The following is a 13875-nucleotide window of genomic DNA, read 5'->3' on the forward strand; positions in this document are numbered from 1 at the left end:
ATTTGACATTCACTGTAGGGTTACTATTCACTCCAAATCAAACTTGAAATTAGATGCCAATACGAGAGAAAACACAAAATGAAATGATTTGATCATCACGACAACACAAATAATATTTTGTAATATTTTAAATTAGTTTTGTATAAATTTAAATATATTATTATTTTTATATTATTTTTATCATAAAAAAAAAACGAATTGTGATTGCTTCAAATATCTTTCGAGTTATTTTGGTCATTATAGACATAAGAAAAATAGAAAAAGAAGTTAGTGCCTGTGATCGTGCCACGTCAGTCACTGATCGTTGCGTGATTCGATCGGTCGTGCTACATAGCAGCCATCTCCTGAAGGTTCTGCAGCCAGCGCCTGAAGACTCCGCTCAAACCCATCTCCAGAAGCTTCGACGGCCTCGCAAACCCTACCAAAACCCTACCCCTCTCCGCCTCCATCTATAAAACGGAGACGAGTGCGCCTCGCTTTGTCTCCTCCCCTCATTTCCTCGTGTCTCCCTGTCTTTCTTCTACCATCTCTAAAACCCTCGGGGGTCGCTCGAGAAGGTCACAGCGGGGGAAGAGAAGATGCTTGGCGCTTCGAGGCGATCGGTCGCTTCCGCAGTGCGATCTGCCGGCGCTCGCTGCCGCGTGGTGGTGCCCTTCGTCTCCGCCTCCGCTCCTTCGGTGAGAATTGTTGCATGATGTTGCGCCGTCTTTCCTTCTCTTTGTTCGTTTACTAGGTTATGGTGGTGGATTTGCCTCTTGATGTTGAGTACCTCAGCCGTGCCGACGTGTTATTTGGTCATTTGTTCCGTGCATAAACCCCTCGGTATGCTGCGGAGTTGCCCAGGAATGGTGATCTGAATGACCGCATCCATATTGTTAATCTCGACTCCAGTCCTTTCAATCTTCTGTAGTAGATATTTTCCACCATCAATCACGATTTCTATCTACTCAAATAGCTCAAGATGTTCTATGATCTATGTCCAATTCTGCAAGTTTCTCTTAAATTTTCCTCTGAAACATCATGGGATGACTGATAAATGAAAATACCTTTGGATGTCTGAGAAACTTTACTATAATCTTTGTTAGGTTTTTAAACGGCAATTAATCTTCTAGATTATCTAATTAGTTGTCTGGGAATTTATGATGTTTCAGTTAGTACCATGTTGGAGATGAAAGGTGGGTTGTGATGGTATATAAGACTAGATAAATTCCTTACTTCTGGAAGCATTTTTAGCTATTGGGTTCTAGTCAACTTATATTCAAGTTATTGAATCAATTGGTCAAGCCTTTTATAGGGGAAGATTATTAAATTTTGGTTAGTCATTCCTCTGCTTTTAAACATAGTTGAGATGTTATCAATTGGCTCCTATTTAATCTTGTTTGCTTGAGCATAGTCAAGTACTCATCAATTGTTTCCCAGTCTAAGTAAAGGAAGACCTTGAGCATTTTCTATGATCAAATGGAAAATAAAAATTGTGATAGTACACTATGAAATACTTAAAGTAGAAGACCCTAATCAAGACAATTGAACCATCTAAGGATTCAAGTTAGAATCAATTGAACTGAAATCAGGATACACCATATGATTTACAGGTTGTCAAGTGTTAAAGCTTTTAGCTAGCCGTCATACTTTTTTATCCCAAGCACATGAAATTTTCTGAAATGTAATTTTTACATGTGTTCAGTTTTTTTTTTAAAAGAAACATTCAAAAGAACAACAGGAATAAGCCATAGTTGCAACCAAATGTACTTAATTGATGCCTTCTTTTTTTTCCTTTTCAGGCAACTGAGACTGATTACAAACTCCCAGACTCACCATACAGATATTTTTCTACATTTTCTGCACCAAAAAACAATGGATCCAAATTTGGGATGCATTTGAACTCGAGACACAGTATGCTTGCCTGCAGCCGTCTTGAATCAACTGTAGCTGCAACTGATTCATCTGAGCCGCCGAGTGAGAAGTATGAGTACCAGGCTGAGGTATGCCAGATGGAAGTCCTATTGTGCAGTTTCATCTATCAAAATAACACATCTCATACTCTCTTCTAATTAACATAACAGGTTAGTCGGCTAATGGACCTTATAGTGCACAGCCTGTATAGCAACAAGGAGGTCTTTTTGCGGGAACTTGTTAGGTTTGTGTTTATTTTGTTGCTTTACCGTGTTATTTTTGTGTCTGTGTTCTAGAAACTGATATTCTTCAGTTAGATCAAATATTATCCACCTATCTTGTTGACACTATTGGTATTTTGGGGAAATAATTAGCACAGCTGAATGCCATTTGGTGCATAAAACATTATTGGGTTTCCTGAAAAAGTGTGATTTCATGTTGCATGCAGCCTAGATACCATGTAGTTTGCCTGCAAAAGTTCCTGCCTTTTAGCTTTTTGTGATATTTTTCTAAAATAATTCTTGTTTTGGGGTCTTGCTATTCTAATATGGCATTTTGGAGGAAAGCATTTTTAACTTTTTCTATGAATAATTGCAGCAATGCAAGTGATGCACTTGATAAGCTGCGCTTCCTAAGTGTCACGAAGCCTGAGCTTTTGAAGGATGCTGTTGACCTCGATATTCGTATTCAGACCGACAAAGACAATGGGATTATCACAATTACGTAAGTATTACTAATGTAGAACCAAGAGTGCCTACATATATGTTTGATGATGAGAAAGAAGCTTTAGCCAAATTATAATGGTTTTCTTTTTTTCAGTGATACTGGAATTGGTATGACTAGACAAGAACTTGTTGACTGCCTTGGAACCATTGCACAGAGTGGAACAGCCAAATTTTTGAAGGCATTGAAGGTACAGGCAGTTGCTTGAGCGACCCATCTTTTTTTCAGTTATTGGCATCACTATATTTTATCCTTGTGGATCTGAGGTCTTGTATTCTATATACAGGATAGCAAGGATGCTGGTGTCGACAGCAATTTAATCGGTCAGTTTGGTGTAGGTTTTTATTCTGCATTCCTTGTATCTGACAAGGTAAATCTTAAGCGTGATTTTTTAAAAAAATTGGTTGCCACCATATGAGTTTTTAGCTATACCAACAGTTTCTAAAATGCTTTTTTTTTTGTTATAAATAGGTAGTTGTTTCAACAAAAAGTCCAACATCTGACAAGCAATATGTGTGGGAGGGAGAGGCTAATGCTAACTCTTACACTATTCGGGAGGAAACAGACCCGGAAAAGCTCGTTCCAAGAGGAACTCGCCTAACATTGTACCTCAAGGTCTGTAAGTTTGCCTTCTGTAGTGTAGCAAACATTCCGGATGATTTTCATAATTTGTTTCTCACCATTGTAAGTTATGCTCAGCGAGATGACAAAGGTTTTGCTCATCCGGAGAGGATCCAGAATCTTGTGAAGAACTATTCACAGTTTGTCTCATTCCCAATCTACACATGGCAAGAGAAAGGTTTTACTAAAGAGGTAAGGGATTAGTGTGGCAAGTAGGAAGGAACATACAGATCTAGAACCTGTTTCCAGTGACTCCTGGCAATCAAACATGAACTGCCTTCAAGTTAGTTCCATCCTGATAATCTCATTTACGTTTATTAGGTGGAGGTAGATGAGGATCCAAGTGAAGCTAAAAAGGAGGGTGATGAGGATCCTACCGTGGAAGTATGTGTTCTCCAATGTTCATTTTGATGTTGCATAATTCTAGTTGTTATACTACCTCTAGTTGATGTTTGGGTCTGTAATTGTGCTTTTTTATGTTTTCATATAGAAGAAGAAGAAAACTAAGAAAGTTGTGGAGAGATACTGGGATTGGGAGCTCTCCAACGAAACACAGCCTATATGGGTGAGCAATATGCCCAAAAATATTTTTTGGCATCATCTCAGTTCAGATCTGTTTCTTTGTTTTGTAACATGTACATGTTACTGCAGCTGCGCAATCCAAAGGATGTGACTACTGAGGAGTATAATGAATTTTTCAGGAAGACTTTTAACGAATACCTGGATCCTTTGGCTTCTTCACATTTCACAACCGAGGTACTTTGTTATTTATCAGACTCCATTTGTGGTTGTGCTATAGTAGTAAAGATAGAATTATAATTTGGTTGCTTGTCAAAATACTTGATCAGATTTGACAGTGTCGGCTTCACATAAACCAAAAAAAATATTTACAGAAAGTTGGTCATTTGAGTTTTTCCTTGTTCGTTTGTGTTTTTAATTGCTTAATTGAATTACTAACGAAAGTCACAAAATTTAAGATTTTTGATATTTCTGGTCATTCTAAAATATATATGGCAAGTGGAGTTTGTGCTTATCATAAAACCTTGCTCAATCGGAAAAAATGATTTTTTTTTTTTGAGCTGGTCAATTGAGTTATCATCAAATATTTAGATTTTTTATGCTTTGGGTCATTCTAAGACCATATCTAGTAATTGGAGTGTCTTGTTTTAAGATTCTGCTGCCTGTAATACAAATCTTGTATGTTCATGTATACTTATCTGCCGTATGTCATATTATGCCTTTTTTGCATTGTGACTATCTAAAAGTTCTACAAGTTTGACCGGTACTTTTTCGCTAAGATGCTCAGTTATCTGAATGTGGAACACACCATATTAATTTATTTCTCAATGTATGTGCAGTCTTCTACCTTGAAATGAAAGTTGAATATTACAAATGGATATCGCTCTTATTTGCATTTGAAGAAACCACATGTTTTTTAAACGCCAAATTATTTTCATTTTCCTGCCTATAGTTCTAAGTATGCTTTGCTTAAATATCTAGTTGGCCATATGATATTTTCTTGCTGCAGGGCGAGGTGGAATTCAGGTCCATTCTTTTTGTTCCGGCTGTCAAAAAGGATGAAATTGTTGACATAAAGACTAAGAATATAAGGTTGTATGTCAAGCGTGTCTTCATATCTGATGATTTTGACGGGGAATTGGTATGGATCGTCTACCTAAACCAATTGATGTCATCTATTTTTTAGAAATTATACTGACACCTGATGCATAATGGGTTATTAGTTCCCAAGATATTTGAGCTTTGTAAAGGGTGTTGTGGACTCGAATGACCTTCCACTAAATGTGTCACGAGAGATCCTTCAAGAAAGCCGAATTGTAAGTCAACTTTCTGAACATGCCAAATGTCCCTTCTTTTCTATAGAGAAGTTGCCGTCTCTTCACTCCTATTTTTCCTCAACAATTCATGCGGCTAACTTTGAGGCTCCTTAATCTTCTAGGTCCGTATAATGAGAAAAAGGTTAGTTCGCAAAGCCTTTGACATGATATTGGGCATCTCTCTCAGTGAAAACAAAGATGTAAGTGCTTCATTCCCTTATGTATTATATCTAGAAATCACTTTTGTTCAAGGTTGTTTTTGTATAATTTTTAATATCGGTTATGAGAATCTGCGGACACTTGTATGAAATGTCAGGATTATGACAAGTTCTGGGAGAATTTTGGCAAAAACTTAAAGTTGGGCTGTATCGAAGATCATGGGAATCATAAGCGCATTGCTCCACTTCTGAGGTTCTTTTCTTCTCATGGTGATGATGAACTTATTGGCTTGGATGAGTATGTTGAAAATATGAAGCCAGAACAAAAGGATATCTATTACATAGCTGCAGACAGCTTGACAAGTGCAAGGAATGCACCTTTCCTAGAACGACTTCATGAGAAGGATTTTGAGGTATATTTTTGTATTATAGTTTACCTAAAACACATAAACCATTGTTCTTGTGTTAGTTACTTTTGAACTAAATTATGGATCTCTCATCTTTCAGGTGCTATTTTTAGTTGATCCCATGGATGAGATTGCTATCCAGCATCTCAAGTCTTATAAGGAGAAGAATTTTGTTGACATCAGCAAGGAGGACCTAGATCTAGGTAACCAATTTTCCTTGTGTTATAATATTTTATGAGCAAAAATTCTTGGTCATATGTAGGTTGCAAGAACCAAATCCAACTGATGTGGCCTGGATTTCAATTCAGAAGCTTCATTTTGTATGCTGATTCGACCTTTCGTACTAAAAATATGATGTTTGATATTGTGATGGCCAAAAATTACCAGAACTAGTATAATGGGAATTGATTTATCTTATCCAAGCTAGAAAGCGTAAAAAAGGTTGCTGCTTTGTTCTTTAATCACAAAGAAAAGAGGAAGGGTGTAGGAGATTAGATAAATAGAAATAAGGTAGAACTTGCAAAGATAACAGATAAATAAGGAGATCAGAACTGTATCTCAAGTAAGCCCGTTTATCTTTACTTTTATTTCTGACCTGAGAGGGATTTGGGGCATAATGCTCTTGGCTTTGTTCAACAAATAAATGTTTTGGTGAAAATTTAGCAATAGTACAATAAAGATGTAAAATCTAATATAACTTTCAGATATTATGATTTAATCCCAAGTGAAAGCAACTGGGTTAACATCAATAATTGAAATCTGGTTTAACATTTATCATCTTTTCTTACTCTTTTAATACCTAATATTGATTGCTATGCTTCAGGAACCAGTATCCATATGTCTTATTACAGACTGCTCTGGTCGTTCACTGTTGTTGTATCCAAATGAGATTTCTTGTATTGTAACTGAAGGCCTTGTTAATCATTATGCCATAGCTGTCTATATTAGAGTGCCTTTATTATTTGTTATTTTCTTTTTTGGTCACATTTTGAAATTGATCCTGGGCAGGTGATAAAAATGAGGAAAAGGAGAAGGAAATTAAACAGGAATATGGCCACATGTGTGACTGGATCAAGAAGAGGTTGGGAGACAAGGTTGCTAGTGTCCAGATATCCGGTCGTCTTAGTACTTCACCATGTGTCCTTGTATCGGGAAGGTTTGGCTGGTCTGCCAACATGGAGAGGTATGCAAATGCATGTGCAGGCAATTCACATAAGATGTGTGTGTGTGTGTGATTACATGGACGATGATTTTGGTCTACTGTAGGTTGATGAAGGCACAAACACTTGGAGATTCATCTAGTTTGGAATTTATGAGAGGGAGGAGAGTTTTCGAAATTAATCCAGAGCATCCCATCATCAAGGATTTGAACGTAAGTGTCTCTTGTCCAAGTTGTATCAGATTTGATTGTCAAGTGAAAGGAAAAACAGTAGGGTGAACTTGCACTCCGTTATCCTTTGTGCTTCTTGGTCCCTAAAAGATTGCATTCATGTCTGTTGACATGAGGAACTCATCGCTCATGCATTTGCATTACTCCTGTTGGCAAATGACGGTCTTCTACACCCAAGATATTTCACCGTCTTTTCTTGCATCATCCTAATATGGCTGGCACTAATATTTGCTTTCATGGGTTAATGCTCTATTTTGTGGTAATGCAGGTTGCATGCAGGAGTCACCCTGATGATCCTGAGGCTCAGAAGGCTGTAGATCTTTTGTATAACACAGCTCTAATTTCCAGTGGTTTCACAGTGAGTACTTCTCCCAATCATTTTGGATACTACTAAATAGATAAACTAGGATCTCTATTGGAATATACATAAATGGATAAACTTGTCTGTCTTGTAATCTTGCAGCCGGAGAACCCCTCAGAATTAAGTGGCAAGATATATGAGATGATGGGCAGTGCACTTGTTGGCAAATGGACAGCCATTCCTTCCCATCCTGCGAGCCCTCTGGCCACAGAACCTATTGAAGCTGAAGTTGTTCAACCACTCGAAGCTGGAGGACAGAAATAAGCTTCGCCTGCTCTGTTTCCTTAGTTCTCCTGAGTCTCCAGTTGTGGAAATCATCGTTAGCTAGCTAGTAGAGCCCGCCCCCCCCCCCCCCCCCCCCCCCCCCTTTTTTATCATGTTGTTATGCTGTAACGTGATTGTCGTCTGTAGCTGCTTGAACGTCGACCCACTTTGACGTTGGTGTTCTTTATGGCGATGCACGTCATCATATGAAAAGATCAATGTAAAACTGGAATGAATCATGTCTCCAGCACTGTCATAACAGACTAAACGTTCACTATGGTATTGTATTTGATTTTGACGAAGCCCAACAAAGACGGGCGATCAAAGCCCGGATGGGATAAAAGCACCAGTAAAACTGTGTTCTGTGCGTTAATTAAGGTGATCAAAATTCGAATTGTAGAAAATAAGTCTCTTCTTAAAGTAATAAGATTTACACACATCAAGCGTGATTGGGTACCCCATCGCCAAGTCGAGGTTCGTGAGAGGCAGTTTTGATTACAAATCTGCAGTGGTTTTACTGTCGCTCGCCTCAAAGGCGCACGTGCTGGATTGAGGATATTTTCTCAGCATGTCAAAAAACTAAAAAAAAAGAAAAGAGTTTCTTGCAAAGTGGATAAAAATTGATTGTGCGGTTGGCGAGATGGCGAACGGCAGCAAGCGCGAAAAAGCCTCGCTCTTCCTGCGACCGCGGATACGCGGACGGCAGTAGGGTTAGGTGCTGCAGGACATCGACGATGGCGATGCTGCAGCAGCCGCTCCACCTCAGCGCACTGCTCTCCGTTCGTCCGAGGCGTACAAGCAGTAGCAGCCGAAGGAGGACGAATACGAAGCTCTTTCCCGCTTTTAGATGCCGAATAATAGAAGTGGAGCAGGTGGATCCTCGCGGTAATGGGAGAGACCCTCTTCCTCGTAAGTCATTTTCCTTGCATAGTTTTCTTTGTTTCACATACTATTGAGAGAAGAAGAAAATCATTAATAAATTGCTATCTAACAATTTGGTAAAGCAGAATTCTGTTGATAATCTTTTAGGGATTCAGCAATATTCATAATCTGTTTTACGCTTTGGGTTCAGATATGGGAAAAATCGTAGCATCATCTGGGAGGAGAAGGCTTATCTTAACAGTGCTAATTCCTATTATGTTTCCTCAACATCATATAGCAAAAGCGTAAGTTTTATTTCACAAACTTTTGTTCGTACAGTTATTTCTGTCTATCTCTTTTCATGATGGCGAAACATTCTTTAATCTTGTCATTCTTAGAAGCTTGTTCTTTAGAAGCAATAGCATCAAAATCAATTTGATGGTTGATTGATTGGTTATAAAGATATGCACAATTGCAGATTTTTGTATTCTAGAAGCACAATAGTATTAGGATTATGGTTGCTGCATGCATGCCTTCCATGAAAGTTGGCATATGACCTTGTCGATACAAGTATATTCACCGTACTGCATGTGTGCCTTAAATGTACTGAAGTGTACATGGGTACTTTGTTGAAATGAACAGCCTGATGTAACATGATGGATTCTTCATCCATTGTGAGCTGTTCTAACTTATCAAATACAGCTCTGAGAAAGAAATGACAACAAAGCATTCTTTAATAGTTGCAAGTTCAATACATAAAACATTTGAATTAACTCAGGTTCACAGCACAGTCAATGTTTTCCTTCTAATTGAAGTTAACCTTAAAGAATGCGTGGACATTTTTTACATATGGCACTCAAAATGGGAAGATCATAATCAATTTGAAAGCGATGTTTTTGTTTCTTCAGGGTCGATGTAGGAGAAGCATCAATTCTTCAAAATGGGGTGAGGAATTTTATGTCCAAGGCAAAAGCTGCTGGTTTGCTCCGTTTGGCTTTCCATGATGCAGGAACGTTTGATTTGGATGACAAATCAGGTCCTTGCTCCACAAATCAATGCTTTAATGACTTGGTATATGAATGCCTTTAGTTCAGGGGAAGCTTAGATGATGAATAAATAAACAAGATATCAGCTCCTGTCCAGGGTTTATGACTATTTGGACTAGATTCTTATTAAACCACAGTGGTAAGTTTTTCTTTGTACCATCTGCTGCAGGTGGTATGAATGGTTCCATAGTTTATGAACTCGACAGACCTGAAAATGCTGGCCTTAACAAATCTCTGAAGGTATGTTTTCCTATCAAGAGACATACGATACAAGAATATACCTCATTATGCATGCATGTCTAGATGGATTTATGAACACAAAACACATATAATTTTGTATATTTTCACTTCTCAACACATATGTTCTACATATATATATGGATGGATAACAAGTTAAAAGCTTATATGCATAATGCACCTCAATAAATATACATAGTTGCACATGTATGGACAGATAGCTTACATGAATGATTTACTATAAAATTGTGAGAATGCTTGAAACTACTTGCTGATGGATAAATATCAAATCCTCAAATTTCTTCAATTTATTGGGTCCATCCTTTAGGTATTAGAGAAAGCCAAGATGGAAATTGAAAAAAATCAGCAAGGTACATGATCTACAGCATGCAATTTCCACTGCTTTTGATGGAACTCCTCTCTTTAAGTGGCTCTTTAACATCTAGTATCTTGGGCGGACCTGATTGCTGTGGCTGGTGCTGAGGCTGTTTCATTCTGTGGAGGGCCTGTTATTCCTGTTCAATTAGGTCGGCTGGATGCAAGGTGCAAAATCCTATCTTAATCAGTCTACTTTTAAATACCAAGTGCAGAACATATACTTGATATGCTAATGTCATGTCAACAATGCGGTTGTTCAGTCGCACAAGTAATTTCAGAGTTCTTCTATATTTCGTACCTTTTGGTTTTCTTGATCTTGTTTGTATTAAAAACTTATCCGAAGTTCATTTGGCAGGATATGAAAATTTTGTTTTCAAATAATTCCTTTTCAATATTCTGAGTATGTGCGCTGCTCTTTAGGACACCAGATCCTCAAGGGAAGCTTCCTCAAGAAACTCTTGATGCCTCTGGTCTAAAGAAATGCTTTTTGAAGAAAGGCTTTTCGTGAGTTCTGCATTTTCTTGACAGGTTTAGTTGGCAGTTCACTTGGAAGAGACCTCTGTGATCTCACTTTGCTAGTAAAGGACCTTTTCTTTATCTGAACAAGTACATATTTGAATCCTTTTGTTATAATAACATAAATGCATCTATTCTCATAAAACTTGAGCTTTCTAAAATTTTTGTGTCATGAAATATATACATCTGTTAGTCATTTACTAGGTCTGGTTATTAACTTAAATTATGAAAAAATATCTTAATACCAATAAAAGTATGACGAGTGTTGATTCTTGATACAGTGCCTCTCTTGTTTGTCCCCCCAATGCTTACTGTTGAAAACTTTTATGATAACTGATATACTGTGTTATGGAATCTGGACTCCTAGTCTCCAATGAGGTTTTGCATCAACTCTCCACATTTGGGAATCAAACTTTTCTAAGGCAAGTGTTCTAACCCTATCCTACAGAAATCCTAATCTTTGTTTTCATTTTAATTCTACATAATTCGAAAGATTTTAGCTTAGCACCAGACCTTTCTTTTATTTTGATACAAAGCCATGAATCTGTAATTTTTCGGTAATCTGACCTCTATGCATTGTTTCGGACTTAACTTTTAATACTAAACTCTGATTTAGGCAAAGCCTAATCCATTTGAAAGTAGACTGAAAGACTTTTATTTTGATACCTAGATTGAATGATTTGGAGTTTAAATGCCTACTAAGACTTCTGTTTCAATTAACCCTACAGATTCTGCAAAACTGGGACTGTAATTTCTGATCTCTTATTGCTTAACTGCTTATAACTTTCTGCTGGGAACTCAGATTCATGCAAAGTATGATTTATTGGAAACTAGATTTAAAATACTATATGCCATGGATATGCTCCTTATGCCAATGATATGCTTCAATTACCTTTCCTCAATTGTATGAACAGAACATGTTTCGAACGATACGATATTGTAATTCTGCATTCAAACAAAACATGCTTTTGTTTCATCTTGTATCTCTGCTTTGTATTTTGATACCTTATTTGTTTGAAAATTGTCCTCTTTGCTATGGATATGTTAGTCACTTGCTGAGCTTTATATGTTCATCCCATTACTATATAAATTTTTCAGGATAGCTTATCGCTCTCTAAAGTGGAGTTTGGTTTCAGTTTGTTAATTCAGTTACTTAGTTGCTATGGCAGATTGGCTACCGAACAATTATGACCTTTAAGTACAAACACTGAACAATGAAGTAGTACAATCTGTTACTAAGTTCTGTGACAGCAGATACCGAGCAAGTTCACCTCTCTTAATCCCAAATGTGTGCAACTGTTTAATTCTAGAGTCTAAACACAAGAATCTAGATACGGTTACTTGAGTCTTTCGTTTGCCATTGTAATGCAAAATACCAATTCAAGAGAGAGATTTTTTAAATGATTATTTATGAAACTTAGATGTAAAAAAATCAGGTTTTAGTCATTGAGTTAGATGATACAATGAAGAGTATGATATCACTTTTTTTTTTTTCTTAAAGCATTTATAATTTTGATGGCTGAGATCACGTATCTTGTGACTGAGAACATTAAAGTGGAATTATGTTGACAGGACACAGGAACTTGTTGCATTATCTGGAGCACATACAATTGGAAACAAAGGTTTTGGAAGTCCTGTTGTTTTTGACAATGCTTACTTCAATATACTACTCGAAAAAACATGGACATCTTCAGGTGAATGGTTCAACTTCAAGTTCCTGATGTTTTGTATATTTCATGAACTAGATATCTACTCTGTACATAAAATTGTATAACCCCACGGCGCAGATAACGGAAGATGACATTTACGAGCTGCAGTCTTAATATATCTTCTTAAACCATAGTTATGTCATGTTCAGAGATGTGATAGCTGTTTGTCCTGGTTATCTGATAACCTAAAGGCCACTTTGTTCAAGCTTTAGCCACTAATGCTCTTATCAGATGCGCAACAAGGAACAGATCATAATATAAATATGCAGAGGAATCATCTGTTGTTTTAAAGTCATGGTTTCTTCTATCTGTTTTTAAGATGTTTTGCTTTTGATATATTTGCACAAAATTGGCCAGGCTCTGCTATATTCAACATCTTCATTTACTGTTTTCTGTATCCTTTCCTGAGAGAATTTCTTCTTGCTACTCTACTCTTGTCATAAAGGTGGCATGTCAAGCATGATAGGGCTTCCATCAGATCGAGCACTAGCCGAGGACGAGGAGTGCTTAAGGTCTTTCTTCACCACATTTACTTTGTACCATCTTATGACATGGTGGGGAAGGTATTCTTCTTCTACGGCTAATGATCTAAAGACCTGTTGCTCGATCTGCAGGTGGATTAAGATCTATGCTGGTGATCAAACCAAGTTTTTTGATGATTTTAGGAATGCATACATCAAGCTCGTAAACTCTGGTGCTTCATGGAGAATTGTCTGACTAGATTCTTGTTATACTTAAAAAGATATAGTTTTTCTCTCTTCTCTTCGTGTAATTATAGAATGGCAAATTAAGAAGTAGATTTGATCTCTATGCTAGTGATCAAGCCAAGTTTTTCAATGATTTTAGGAATGCATACATCAGGCTCATAAACTCTGGTGCTTCATGGAGGATTGTCTGACTAGATTCTTGTTATACTTAAAATGATTTAGTTTTTCTCCCTTCTCTTCTTGTAATTATAGAATGGCAAATTAAGAAATCGATTTGATCATCATTTCTTATTGTTACAGCCTGCTTAAGCAGGAATAATTGAGTATATATAGTTTGGTTTGCAACTAATGTTTAAATTTCTCAAAACATTTCCAACCAAAAGTGGAAAATGTTGTGTTCTAAATCATGACTTGAGTGAGACTCTATCTCTTAGATTTTTCAACTAATGTTCATATCATAGTTTGTCTTACTTGTTCGTACCAATTCATCAGCTATCGATACGGTATATATCAAGTCATATCAAATCGTATTGAGTGTATCGATATACCATCCATATCGATCTTCTATCGAATGGATATGTATTGTCTACGATACGATGAACCTTGGTTTAGTTTTCCTTATTATGCTTATGAACCCCTCAAGCATTTCATGTCTCCTTTACCCGATCTCACCCAATAATCCTATATCAATAGGAATGCAAATACTTTGGCTCATAATATTACAAATTTTGGTAGATAAAACTATACCGATTTTTTGGAAAGGTGATTC

The 13875-nt window shown here is 37.1% G+C and overlaps 2 protein-coding genes across 2 annotated transcripts; both read left to right on the forward strand.

Moving 5' to 3' along the window:
* Positions 1-352: 352 nt before the first annotated feature.
* On the forward strand, positions 353-7929 carry LOC135650515 (heat shock protein 90-6, mitochondrial-like). The gene is made up of 20 exons (XM_065169923.1): positions 353-677; positions 1782-1982; positions 2064-2137; positions 2491-2616; positions 2713-2806; positions 2903-2986; positions 3088-3231; positions 3316-3429; positions 3559-3621; positions 3728-3802; positions 3889-3993; positions 4766-4897; positions 4980-5072; positions 5195-5272; positions 5389-5643; positions 5738-5840; positions 6646-6820; positions 6904-7009; positions 7296-7385; positions 7491-7929. The coding sequence occupies exons 1-20, from the start codon at positions 579-581 to the stop codon at positions 7650-7652; spliced, it is 2373 nt and encodes a 790-aa protein (XP_065025995.1). The 5' UTR covers positions 353-578; the 3' UTR covers positions 7653-7929.
* Positions 7930-8263: 334 nt separating this feature from the next.
* On the forward strand, positions 8264-13236 carry LOC135650516 (putative L-ascorbate peroxidase 6). Its single transcript, XM_065169925.1, has 10 exons — positions 8264-8561; positions 8725-8818; positions 9422-9549; positions 9729-9799; positions 10125-10167; positions 10243-10339; positions 10595-10678; positions 12263-12384; positions 12845-12911; positions 13014-13236. The coding sequence occupies exons 1-10, from the start codon at positions 8387-8389 to the stop codon at positions 13114-13116; spliced, it is 984 nt and encodes a 327-aa protein (XP_065025997.1). The 5' UTR covers positions 8264-8386; the 3' UTR covers positions 13117-13236.
* The last annotated feature ends 639 nt before the right edge of the window (positions 13237-13875 follow it).

The sequence above is a fragment of the Musa acuminata genome, chromosome BXJ3-10, assembly GCF_036884655.1.
Source record: "Musa acuminata AAA Group cultivar baxijiao chromosome BXJ3-10, Cavendish_Baxijiao_AAA, whole genome shotgun sequence".
NCBI classification, from domain to species: domain Eukaryota; kingdom Viridiplantae; phylum Streptophyta; class Magnoliopsida; order Zingiberales; family Musaceae; genus Musa; species Musa acuminata.